This window comes from Sprattus sprattus (assembly GCF_963457725.1).
Source record: "Sprattus sprattus genome assembly, chromosome: 5".
Lineage (NCBI taxonomy): Eukaryota > Metazoa > Chordata > Actinopteri > Clupeiformes > Clupeidae > Sprattus > Sprattus sprattus.
In genome coordinates, this window is record NC_137924.1 from 25,710,957 (window position 1) to 25,724,594 (window position 13,638).

Genomic DNA, 13,638 nt, shown 5'->3' on the forward strand with positions numbered 1-13,638 from the left:
AGGTCCACATTTGCACATATGATTTCTATTAATTGAAAATGCCACCAGGTCGTTTTATCATTTGTTTCAGTATTCCAGAATAAGGCAACTCATCTGGGCATTACAAAACTGTACTTTTGAAACACAGACAGGATTTGAGATATTAGTCACTGGCCAGAAAGAAATGTCTCTCTACACCTCTCTCTTACCGCCTGAACCACTTTTGCCCCACTGTCGGCAATCGGCATACTATTGTGTAGTCAAAACAATAACACATGGCAGAAATGGCAAGCATTTTCAAACTTACAGCTCCATATGAATGGAAAGATGCGTATGTCCTTAGATGAAATACACAAAAGCGAAAGGTGACATTGTTGGAGAACAACTGATAATACAATATAGTATATTATAAATATAAATAATGCTAGTATAGCCTACTGACAATATTAGAAACAGATATAAACCCATAGTCAAAAGGCTGCGAAACAGATATAAACCCATAGTCGTTGTAAGTTCATAACTTTGCTGACATTAAGTTTAGTCTTATTTTGTCATATTTTGTTGGGAAGATGTCTTCGTCTGTTACCAGTTTGAATGTGCGCATGAAGTCCATTTATTTGAAAACAGTGGCCCTAAATGTATAATTCATGTAATGTTTAAACTAAATTAAAAACAAACTAAAATGTCTAAATGAATCGATGCCCATTATATCATCCTTTTGAAAATAACTCGACAATTTAGGAGTGAGAAAGTTCAGTGGGGAGGGGGGTCATAAGTATGTGTCAAGTGACCTAAGCCTATCTTATTGCCTCTTTTAGCATTCGCATATAGTATCAGTCATTTTATGAGAAAAACTAATTAAAACAAATCATTGGTCAGACATTAATCACCCATCTGAAATATTCTTAATTAGCTGGCGAACTGTAACAAACAAAACGCCCACTTATACCTCCATAAAATGTCACTGTTGAGGCTCCAGGGAGGCTGGATCACGACAGACGAGGACTGACAAAAAAATGGGATGTAGCCAACTTTCGATTCTGCGTTTCCCACAAACACCAGCGCGTTAGTTTCGCTTTCTCGGAAACCGTGTGATTTACTCGTTTGCCAGATGCTCTCCTTTCCACCACGGTGGGGCTGTAGTGAGCAGAAACTAAGAGGACAGGAGGATGTAGCCTACTTGCAGTCACCTATGCAACCAAATATGTAATACGTATTAATGTATATTAAATAGTCTGCTGATATAAGATAAGTAATCATTTAACGTAGGATAGCATGTATAAGAGGTTTAGCGTGTGTTATGCATGCGTTGTCCAAACCGAGTCCAACTTCACAACACTATGTAGCTCTTACACCTTATAAGAGTAAAGGACGGACAATATTGCAGCAATATAGACCAATACATCGCAGTAATTGGGGGCAGTGGTTAAGGTAAACATAAGTGTAATGTAGCACGGAATGTGAGATTCATATGCTGAAAAATGAAACCATACATGGTTAGTTTCTATTCTCCCTCAGTCTCCGTCGAGCCAGATGAGTTGGATGGAAGAGGGCAGGACTATATTTAGCGCATTGTCCGTCTATTGGGTAAAGTTTAGAGGGCTAAAGAAATCTCTGTTTTCATTGGTTCATTTGTTGACTTACTATCAGCTGGCTGTATATGCCGAAAAGGAAAGCGTATATCTCTAACATAGCATTCTGAGCTGGAGTCATGCGAACCGAACACTAATGCCACATTTCACATACATTTGAGGAATTGGATTAAGGACGTCACCGAAATTAGGTGTCTGCTACAGTCTGCGAGGTAGGCTAGACTACGTTTCATGCTACTTTTCCATTCATGGAAGTAAACGTAGCCTACCTCTATGATCTTAAATTCTGTCTTGCGTGCTTAGGTTCATGTTTGCAGTTTCTTTATATCACATAGCCTGTTGAGCCCTGTTGATGTATCTTAAAAAGTCTGTGAAATCTGTGTCCAAAATTAATTCATTATCTGTAGCATACGTATAAAAAAAGACAATGTCCATGGGACAAGAGAAGACTAAATGAATTATCCAAGACAGCGTGTAATGTGTGAGTGCATGTTAAGGCTGCAACTTCTTTGCGTAATTCTCTGCACAGTTGTAGTAAATTCCCTTTACAGAAAACAAAAACCAAGATATTTTAGTAGTAATTACAGAAATAATGACCTTAATGCACGGTTAGCAATGTCGGTTTATCTTAATGATTAACATAGAGCAATGACCAGTGATTCAAGTGACGCACCTTTCTTTGAGGCTGCACGGTACAATAACACTAGGCTTAATAGAAAGACTATTAGTGTATAACGTTATATAACTTATATGAGTATATAGTGAGCATATAGACAAGGCTATTCCCTAAGAATAAGATGCAATTTAATCACACATTTGAACGTTGATTAATTAAATATATACATTTTCCCCTTGTGCAGACATGGCACAGTGGAGTATGCTGCAGCAGCTGGAGTCCAGGTATCTGGAGCAGGTGGACCAGCTTTATGATGATACCTTTCCAATGGAGATCAGACAGTATCTGAGCCAGTGGATCGAGAGCCATGACTGGTAAGGCTTCAGGTTTGGCAGGAAGGAGCAGCTTTGTTGGCCAAGCTTCCAGAATCCTCAGCGGGGTGATGCGGTCATCTTACAATCATATGTGCATGCACAGTCACACTGATTTGGCAACACTGGGTTTGTAAGAAAAGGGGCACAGAATGGTAGAGAAGAGTACGGCTGTGTCATTCATGGTGTTGCTGGCTTTCCATATTTTATCCACTCTATTTTTCCTCCTCCTCCTGGTAACTGGAGTGGTTATTTTTGTTCGGAGAGTGAAGAAGGACGTGTCAGTAATTTAAAAGAAAAGTGAAAGTAAAATGTCTTGTGAATAGATATGATTGTGTGGTATATTGTTCTCAGGCAAGGTCTTACAGAACATGCCAGAAGGCTGGGTGACATACACGGGTTTCTTTTTTTACTGTATTTGCCACTTGTCATAATTACGTCCGCTGCACAAAATAATAAAGTAGTGTTTAAATTTCAAAACTTGGCTACAAATACTTGTAATGCTGCACTAGTGCCTTAATACAAATTAAACAAATTCAAAGGCTGAAGATAAAATAATTAAATTACTTTATATTAAATAACATCAATCAAATGAAAGCGTTTAGTGACTCCCTGCTTTCTCCCTTCTTTCATACACATCATGATGTTTGCCACCATTTATCATTTTAGGGAGTCTGTTGCCACCAGTGACTCGTTGGCAACAGTTCGTTTTCATGACCTGCTGGCCCAGCTAGACGACCAATACAGCCGCTTCGCCCTGGAAAATAACTTTCTCCTTCAGCACAACATCCGCAAGATCAAGCGCAATCTGCAGGTACAATCAAGGGGTGGAAAAACAACTCTAATTTGCTGTATTAAATGCTGTAGTTTTGATATAACGCATCAAAAGTGTAAACAGTAGAAAGAAGTCTGGCCAGTGCTGTATTATTTCTGGAAGATTTTTTTCATAGTCATTTGTCTGGTGGCACCACTATCATTTTGTTAAACACTCTGGCTGGCTTTATTCTTTGGAGCTTCTGGTCTTGTTTGCCTTGGGTTGGTCCAAACTCAACAATGGAAGAAAAACAATCAATTGCTCTCTTATACAATTACACTCTAATACAATGCACTCTGACAAAACACTGAAGAAATACTGAACAATTAAACTTGATTGACTGCAGAAGCACTGAACAATTGAAGACTGCAGAAACACTGACCAGTCACAGACTGGAGAAACACTGAACAGTCAAACTCTAACACAATGCATTAGGGCTGAACGATTAATTGCATTTTGCGATTAAATCCCAAAATGGTAAAATGCAATTTTCGCGACAACAACGTGGTGTAAAATATATATACTGTATATATTTTTAAGATGGAAAATGTTGCACACAGTGATTAAAGCAGCATAACGGATCAATTGCTAATCGCTAACGAGATGCTAGTGGCTCAAACTAGCAAAATCTCTTGGAATGTGCTTACTTTGACACTATGACAAACTAGTTAGTCAACAACTGTCTTAACATAATCAAACATCAAGCAAGTGCAACACAAGACAAAGCAAGACGGCAATTAAGCTACTTACTAGTTCGGCAGACAGTAAAAACCGGGTGGCTTCAGGCAAACCTACATAACGCAGTCATTTGCCTCGGAACCCTGGTATGGCAATGGCACGGAGGCAATTCTCCATATTTAAAGTCATGTTAATGTTATTTTAAGGTAAAACTGCTTATCCTCACCCTAACCCTGAAGTGCAATTACTGCATAATGCCACTTTAAAAAGTGCATGCCTTGTGTTTATACAATTTTTTTCTGTAATGAGCAGTTTAATAAAAATGTAAAATGTGGGAACGAATATTTTACACTAAATGTATCTTAATATTGTGTTGGTCATATTTAAATCATTCATTACGTTTTGATGGGGAAAAAAGAGGATAAAATGAAAAAAAAAAAAACGCATATCGAATCGCAATATTTTGGGGAAAAATCGCATTTAGATTATTTTCCCAAATCGTTTAGCCCTACAATGCACTCTGGGGATCTTTTGACAGGAGCACTTCCAGGAGTTTCCAGTGCACATGGCTATGCTTATCTGCAACGCACTAAAAGAAGAGAAGAAGATCCTCAACATGGCCATTAAAACAGAGGTATGAACTACCTCTATTACCCTGAAAGTTAGCCTATATTAGCATTAAATATCAGTATATTATCAGTATGTTTTTAAATTATTATTATGACTGTTTTCCTCAGGAAAATGCAGGCTCAGCACAGAACAACGGCATGGGGGGAAAGCACAGAGAACTGGACAAGAAAGTGAGCAGGTTAAGGCAGATGGTGCAGGTATTTATTATTATTATTATTATTATTATTGCTATTATTATAATTATTATTGTTGTTGTTTTTATTATTATTACTGGTTTTATTTTATTAGGTTCTGTTGTAGTCCTTGTTGTAAATAGCATAAATAATGTATAAATAACTAAATCAAATTGTAGTAGTAGTAGTAATAATATTATTTGGATTTTGGCCAGGATGCAGAAATAGATCTAAAATCATTAGAAGACCTTCAAGATGAGCATGACTTCAAGAAGAAAACTCTTCAGAGCCAAGGTAATGAAGATTCAAAGATAATCTTTTTTAAAGGTATAGTGTGGAGTATCTATAAGCACAAATGGAATATAGTATTCATTATTTTGTTCTCATTAGTGTATAATCCCCAGTCACTCCTCATTGTTTTCCTATTAGCTTAGAATGTGCCCTTCATATCTACATAGGGAGTGGGTCCTCTTCCACGGAGTCAGCCATGTTGTGCCAACATGTTTCTACAATAGCCCAGAACAGACAAACCAAAACACTGTCTCTAGCGTTTTTGTGGCATTTGATGGCCACGATAGGTTCTCATGCAGGTTCCCATTGTAAAGGGAGGGAATATTCAGTTGGTTGCAATTTAGCAACCTCACCACTAGATGCCACTAAATCCTACACACTGCACCTTTAAATGGAAAGCATTTGAGTGGAACCAAATTTTCATAAAATGTTCCAATATGTTAATTGAAAAACAGATCCTTTATCAGTGAAATTGACAATTATTTTTCCTTTCAAAAAACAATAGTTTCATAAACCAAAATAACTGACAGAGAAGACAAATGTAAACAAACATCCAACACCATACAAATTAAAAAGAAAGCGACAGAGCACACCCACATCCCTCCCTATGAGTGCAATTTACTTGGGTCTCAATTGGATTCTCTATCAAATCAGTCCCAAATTGTAGGATTATTTTGAGACCATGAAATGAAAAAACACTACAAACAAGCATACATAATAGATATTTGAATAGAAGATTTCTTTCATTTTTCTTCCTTTCTTTCTTTCTTTGTACTTTCATTTTTTGTTTGTAACCTTTTCTGCGCCTGCCCTCCCAGACCAGGAGCCCAACGGGCTGAAGGATCAGGAGCACAAACGAGAGGAGTTGCTGATAAAGGAGATGTTCATCAGACTAAACATGAAGAGGGAGGTATGGGGTTCACCTCTGGATATTACTGCAGTGTGTGTGTGTGTGTGTGTGTGTGTGTGTGTGTGTGTGAGTGTGTGTGTGTATTTGGGGTCTTATACAATTGCGGGAAGACCTGGGGTGCATATACTGTATGCATTTACAGTAAAAGAGGACTGATGTCAGACAGTCAGATGTTTAAGTAATTTGGCACTGAACTACAGTTTCGTTTCCAGTCATTGTTACATATTGTACTGTAAGTGTGTGTGTGCTTGCGTGCGTGCATGCATGTGTGTGTGTGTGTGTGTGTGTGTGTGTGTGTGTGTGTGTGTTTGGGGTCTTATACAGTTGTCTGTAAGACCTGGGGTACATAAAATAAATGTACAGTAAAAGAGGACTGATGTCAGAGAGTCAGTTACTTATTGTACTATGTGTGTGTGTGTGTGTGTGTTTGTGTGTGTGTGTGTGTGTGTGTGTGTGTCGCACTGACCTACTTCCCCCTCTCTTATCTTCCTGCAGCAGGTCGTCCATCAGGTAGCCGAGGCTCTGAAAATGACGGATCACATCCAGTTCAGTCTGATCACGGAGGAGCTGCCCGAGTGGAAGAGGCGCCAGCAGGTCGCCTGCATCGGCGGCCCCCCCAACGCCTGCCTCGACCAGTTGCAGTCATGGTGAGCGCCACTAGGGGGCGCCTCACCCTATTGCCCCTTCATGGTTTTAGCATCAGTGGCAGTTTTCTCGTAATTAATACGAGACTAAGCTACCTTGCATTATAGATGACGTTGGAGGGGTCCATTTTTTTATCTAGTAATGGGAGATTTCATGGCCTTAATTACGCACACAAAAAAATATTTTTCCACTATAAGTGTCTTTACTATTATTGAAACAAAGTATGCAAGAACTAATTTTTACATTTCAAGGTATGCTTTTGTAGGTAGTAATTTTTATTGTTTATTTTAATGATTCTGTATGTGACGTGAAAGAGATATACACACACCTTTCATGCCCACAAACATCCCCGGCTATTCACTGCTATTCACTATTACTCCAGTAGTAGCCCATAGGTTGAGTATAAAGTATGAGCGGCAATTTCTCAACAATTTCTGGCTAATTTGACCATGAGGAACAAACCTAAGGTGCTGTCATTTACTGTAACCCGAGGGAACATTGAGATTTTGCCACGCCCTTTTAGGGTGTGTCCAGCTCATCTGTATCTCAGCTCCTGAAAGTCATAGACACTTGAATTTGGTCTCAAATTGTCCTAAATATGCATGTTTATATATGCACTATGAAGGTTTCTAAACTCTAAAATCCGCCACTTTTCGAGATATTCAAGATTTTTTTTTGTATTATTCGTGGAGGGCGCAAAAAGTACTCCACTAGCAGGCTCAAGTTGAGTATGCCTTATGAGCTGCAGGACTTCTCAACGGTTTCTGGCTAACTTGACCCTGAGGAACAAAACAAGGGTGCTGTTGTTTACTGTAACCTCAACGTCAATTGTATTGTTAAGAATCTCTAAAGCAATATTAGCACTATTGCAGTGAATATAACTCTTTTAATTAAGTAATTCCAGTTATTCAATGACAATTTTACTGTAAAGAATCTGTGAAGCAATATTAGCACTATATGGACCAGGGGGGGCGGTGAGATTTTGGATTGTGTTTCTGAGGTTGTGGTTCAGAGCAGTTGTCCTTTGACCCTGCAGGTTCACGTCGGTGGCGGAGAGCCTGAAGCAGGTGCAACTGCAGCTGAGGAAGCTGCAGGAGCTGGTGCAGAAGTACACATACGAAAACGACCCCATCGATCAGGGGGTCAACTCATTGGAAGAGCGTGCCATGGTGCTGCTCAAGAACCTTATAGTCAGGTGAAGACATAAACACATGTCTACACACACACACACTGACAAAAACCTATGTTTACACACACACCCTCACAAAAACATATGTTTACACACACACACACACACACACACACACACACACACACACACACACACACACACACTCACCGTTTTGCCTGTCACAATTTTGTAGATACCACTTTTTCTAGTGTGGAAAAAAGTATGATGTATCATGATAATGTGTATTAATCGAGTAACGTGACAACCACAATAGTCTGTAGGAACCTATGAGTTAAATATCTCATCAGTCATTGGGCCTCATTCTCGAACATTTTCTGAAGTTTCTTCTGAATGTTTTCTTACGGACTTCGGAAGACCAACGCAAGAAAAACATCTCCGCCTGATTCATGAACGCCTGAAAATGGGCTCTTACGCTGCCATAGTGTTCCTCGGCAATGCTCCCCCAAATGAGGATTCTAAAATTGAACGTGCTTTCTTGTGCAACTGGATTTGCATAAATACACGCCCGCCAGCTCCTTGTAAGGGCCGTAGTAACGCGTGCAGTCAGAATCAACCGAATCCACGCGAAAGCAAGTGGAAAGCAGTCATGTCAAAGCAGAAAGCGAGCACCAGCCGAATAAACGTAGGTCTAACTTCACCGGGCAAGTCGTAAAGGTACTGTTGCAGGATGTAGATGTGTCCATTCTACTCCACTATGGCTATATAAACGCGACTTTAGGGCTTATCTATTTTGGTCCTTACATTTGCAATGTTCGTGTAGTTGTTGTGTGTAATTGTTAATAATACAAATATTCTCGTATTTATTATAATTATAATTCTTAAAATCCGAGGATGTCTGTTGAGTGGATGTCAACGCAATCACCAACGATATCTCATAAATTAAGCCCTTAACCATTCTAACACGGAGCGGCACAGTGGGGCATATTGCGATTTACGACTGCTATTTAGCGTTCTGAAATTCTTCTGAAGTTCAGAACAAATCCCAGATGATTTGATGATAAAACACCGGAAGTGGAGTTCAGAAGAAATTCCTTCTTAAATTCTTCTCAGAATGAGACCTATTGTTTTCTTGTTGAGTCATTCAGTTTCAGGCCACTGGCTCCAGGGTGTTGTCTCACAAAGGCACCTGTCTGAGGAAAATAACAGATACGTGTGAACATCTGGGGCATGGTTTAGAACCGTAGTCTGCTTTTTGGGGTTGAGAACCCTAGTGGCCTTTGGGGGTTTAGAACCCTAGTGGGTATGGTTTAGAACCCTAGTGGGAATGGTTTAGAACCCCAGTGGATATGGGGGCTTGGTTTGTTTTAGGTATCCTTGGTAAAAAATGTGGGAAGAAAAGTTATTTCCAACGTAACGGAAGAGTTAAGCCACAGTGTCCCTTTGTGGTTTCACTAGTTTCACAAACAAGTACACACTAACACACACACATACATACACGCACACACACATACACTCACACACAACCACACACACCCACACATACACTCAAACACACACACACACACACACACACACACACACACACACACACACACACACACACACACACACACACACACATACACACACACACCCACACACACACACACACACACACACACACACACACACACACACACATGCACACACATACATCTACACATGCACACACACAAGGGCTGACCCTGTGGGTGTCTTGTGTTACAGTGCCCTGGTGGTGGAGAGGCAGCCTTGCATGCCCACGCACCCACAGAGACCCCTAATCCTCAAGACAGGGGTGCAGTTCACCGTCAAACTCAGGTAAGACATCAGTCTCTGGGATTCTTGGTCAAGCCCAGGTAAGATTCTTGGTTAGGACAATGAATCCAGTGTCATCCAGCTGCTAATAGCTAGCTATTAGGACGGTTCTTAGATTTTGGTAGCAATATTGTCCAGCAACACTTTAAAAAAAGAGAGACATTGTACCTCTACTTCAATTGTCATTTTTTTTATGGCTTCATATGTTGGTAAACCTTTTTTATACTTATTTGTCACCTCTCTGGTTCCTTCAAGTATCTTGTGATTGGGTAGTGATGTTGCTGCAGCACAGTTGTTGTAATCTCCCTGTAAAACCAGGTTATATATCTTTTTACGCTTCAATGGGGTTTTATACACATCTCTGTGTTTACAGTATCTGCTTACCAGATTACTTAGACTGTGCCTGTCTGTTCATCCCCAGATTGCTGGTGAAACTCCCAGAGCTGAACTTCCAGTTGAAGGTCAAAGTTTTGTTTGACAAGTAAGTCAGATACAAATGCACTGAAGGGTGTCCTACATGCACATACACACCACACACGCACGCACGCACGCACACACACACACACATCGCAGCCCAGTGGTGCCTTACAGGGAAGCTCCTAATATTTTAACAGGAAACTGCTATCATGTGCAATGATATATGTCCTTTGTTGTGTCATGAAATGTCCCCTTTTAATTGTGCTTGCTTTTATTTTTAATTGTTTTTGTCAGGGATGTAGTGGAACGTAATACTGTGAGAGGGTAAGTATAATGCTTTATTGTCCATCAGCATTACTTTTTCTGTTCCAGCTTTCTGTACTTTACCCTTTGTAGTTGAGGATATGATTGTGCATATCTCTGCTGATGTGTTGCTTGCCTGTAGGTTTCGTAAATTCAACATCTTGGGGACAAATACTAAAGTCATGAACATGGAAGAGTCTAATGGGAGCTTGGCTGCTGAGTTTCGTCACCTGGTACATAATCACCCTACATCCATACACAGCTGCTAAATCTCAGTCAACACTTTCACCTCTCTCTTAAGACATGTTTAATGACCTTCAACTATCTCTAAAGATATGCTTAATGACTTTCACTTCTTTCTAAAGACGTGTTAAACGACTTTTACCACTCTTTAAAGATTACTTTTACTTTTATTTTGCCTAACAGCAACTTAGGGAGCTGAGATCGACTGGCAACAGAACGAATGAGGTAAGAGATACTTACGCAACCGTGAGATGAGGAAAATGTGAAGGTTTTTTTCTTTCTTTCTTCTTTTTCTGTTTTGGCCCACCACTACCCCCCCTCTTCGGAGGACAGCTTTATTTGTATTCCAGTGTGGTTACAAACAATTGAAGCCGTTCCGAAAGCACTCACCCCAATACAGTGTGAAAAAAAAAAAAAAGCTTTGAAGCCTTAAAGGTCTAAACAGCCTGTGTGTGAATGAGTGGTGCTGAGACAATTAACAAAGCCGAGATCATGAAATGAGGACTGGATGATTGAACACGTCTGATATGAGTGACTGTATTTAAATCAATCAATCCTGCGTTGCATATATCTTCATATACTCGTATTTGAGTTTGAGAAAAAGAGGACACTTCGTCGCCGGGGAGGGGGCGTGGTAGTGTGTATAGCATACAGATGACCTGCAGATGACATGTTGCTGTTGTAAACAATGCAACTAGTCACAAGTTACATTTTTTACAACAGCACAGGACTTCTGCATGTGGAAAAGATACTATACTAGTGGCAAGGTGCTCATTGTTGCCAGATTGGAAATGGCAAAGTATCGTACCAAATGCTCAAAATTATCGTCTTTGGAGGATAATTATTGTGCATCTGGCAACACTTAGAGGGCGGACGTCGACCAATGACTGTTCTCTCTGCAGTCAGAGCTCGCTCAAGAAGGTGGAACGTAAGGGAGATACCCTTTCCAAAACTTGTAATGGTGTAAAATCTAGTTTGTGAAAGACCCAGAGAAACACAAATATCCGACGAGGCAAAATCCCGGACAATTTTGGAATCCCTGCAGGACGCATTTTTTAGGTCTGGTCACCCTAATTTATCCTATCTGTCCCTGCTTTAACCAAACCTGATTGAAATCAGAGCAATTTGAATGCTCATAATTAGGGACACTTGGTTTGTTCAGCTTATTAAGACTGCCACCAATGAGCTCAGGCCAGTATTCAGGGCAAGGAAATATGGACAACATGCAGTGCTGAGGTGCGAGATGTGACCGTATAGCCATGAGACATGACTGTATAGCTGTGAGGTGTGTGTGTATGGTCGTGAGATGTGACTGTGAAATGAACTGATGTGAATGGAAGGTGTAACAGTCTCCTCTCCTCAGGGCCCTCTCATTGTTACAGAAGAGCTGCACACCATTTGCTTCGAGACGCAGTTCAACCTGCCCGGACAAAACCCTATTGATTTAACAGTGAGGGACGCGCCTACAGTCACTCACACAAACACCTGTCTGTTCTCAACCACATGCACCTCTCCACACACACACACACACACCACACACACACACACACACACACACATACACACACACACACACACACACACACACACACACACACACACACACACACACACACACACACACACACACACACACAGAGACAAACACCTCTCTGTTCTCCAGCACGTGTACCTCTCCACGTAAACACTCTTCTCCAGCCATGAATGGTTCTTTGTAGAGGGATTTAGACAACTGTAGACAATAGAATTACCACCGATACATGCAAGTGAACCTTTGTGTAACTTTCTCTAAGGGATCTATTTATCTACATTATGTACATGTCTCTCTGGGTCTGGCCCTTGTCTTGTTATGAAGCCAATAGGTTCTCTGTTTAAAGGTTATGTACATTTTTGTGTTCTGCCTCATATTCAGACCACATCTCTCCCCATCGTGGTGATCTCAAATGTAAGCCAGATGCCTAGTGCCTGGGCCTCCATCTTGTGGTACAACATGCTGACCAACGAGCCCAAGGTAAAGCCTGCAGCTCCAGGTGCACAGGGGACAGGGGCCGTGCTAATTATCACACTCTTATGCTCACTTACCTCAAACGTTTTCTTTTATTCTTTTAATCTTTGCATCATGTTTGTTTTAAAAAAAAAATCTTTTTTCAATTTTTTCATATTGGTTCTGAGGTACGATTGAATTCAGAGGCAGACGTTCAAGATAAACATGTTTTTATTTGAACTTTAAAATTTGAGCATTACTATGGAAACAAAACAGATTGTTTAATTCAGACGACAACCTTAAACCTACCCCCTCAGACTGATTGCGTGCAAATTTGGCGAAGTCAAGGCGAACGGAAATCTGTTTGAAAACATTTGGATGCTCCTCAGATCTCTGTCTCGTTTCTCTCTGTCCTTATCTACTTTCTGTTTCTGTTTGCGTCTCTCTCTCTCTGTTCTCTCTTAACCCTCTTCTCTCTGTGTTTCTCTGTCACTGACATTTTCTCTCCCATTGTGCTTTCACTTTTATTCTCTCACTCCGCCTCTGCATGTTTGTGTGCCTAATTTGGCCTTCACCTCCTTCTCCTCCTCTTTTACTCCTCTCCTTCTTCTCTTCTTTTGCCACCTCTCTGCTCTTGTTTTTTTCTCCAACTCCTCCGCTTGTCTTATCTCTTGATCCACCTCTCACCTGCCCCTCCTTATTTCCTTCTATGTCTCTTGTTTTCACACTTCTCTATCTTATTCTTCTCTCTTCTCTTCGGCTGCCTCTTACACTCCCTCAACCCCTCTCTTTTTTTCTCCTTTCCATTCTTTCTCTGCACCTCCCTCTCCAAACTCTGTTTCTCCCCCTCTCTATCTCCCTCCTTTATCCCTTTTTCTTTCTCTCTTTCTCTCTCTGTCTATCTCTGTCTCTCCTTCTCCCCAGAAGCTGTCGTTTTTCCTCAGCCCTCCCCCGGCCACCTGGGGTCAGTTGTCTGAGGTGCTCAGCTGGCAGTTCTCCTCTATCACCAAACGTGGCCTCAACA

General features: G+C 40.7%; 1 protein-coding gene across 1 annotated transcript in view; it reads left to right on the top strand.

Moving 5' to 3' along the window:
* Positions 1 to 2,433: 2,433 nt before the first annotated feature.
* The window catches only part of stat1b (signal transducer and activator of transcription 1b), a gene marked incomplete at its 5' end in the record, with an annotated part of 19,098 nt that continues 7,893 nt past the window's right edge, over positions 2,434 to 13,638 (top strand). The window contains 16 exons of the mRNA XM_080839188.1: positions 2,434 to 2,561; positions 3,228 to 3,372; positions 4,589 to 4,684; positions 4,788 to 4,877; positions 5,069 to 5,147; positions 5,963 to 6,054; positions 6,550 to 6,701; positions 7,736 to 7,894; positions 9,578 to 9,670; positions 10,089 to 10,148; positions 10,379 to 10,408; positions 10,530 to 10,620; positions 10,814 to 10,855; positions 11,994 to 12,080; positions 12,543 to 12,641; positions 13,539 to 13,638. The exon at positions 13,539 to 13,638 is cut by the window's right edge and continues 36 nt beyond it. Of these exons, the coding sequence (XP_080695314.1) occupies positions 2,434 to 2,561; positions 3,228 to 3,372; positions 4,589 to 4,684; positions 4,788 to 4,877; positions 5,069 to 5,147; positions 5,963 to 6,054; positions 6,550 to 6,701; positions 7,736 to 7,894; positions 9,578 to 9,670; positions 10,089 to 10,148; positions 10,379 to 10,408; positions 10,530 to 10,620; positions 10,814 to 10,855; positions 11,994 to 12,080; positions 12,543 to 12,641; positions 13,539 to 13,638 (1,543 nt within the window). The remainder of the gene's footprint in view (positions 2,562 to 3,227; positions 3,373 to 4,588; positions 4,685 to 4,787; positions 4,878 to 5,068; positions 5,148 to 5,962; positions 6,055 to 6,549; positions 6,702 to 7,735; positions 7,895 to 9,577; positions 9,671 to 10,088; positions 10,149 to 10,378; positions 10,409 to 10,529; positions 10,621 to 10,813; positions 10,856 to 11,993; positions 12,081 to 12,542; positions 12,642 to 13,538) is intronic.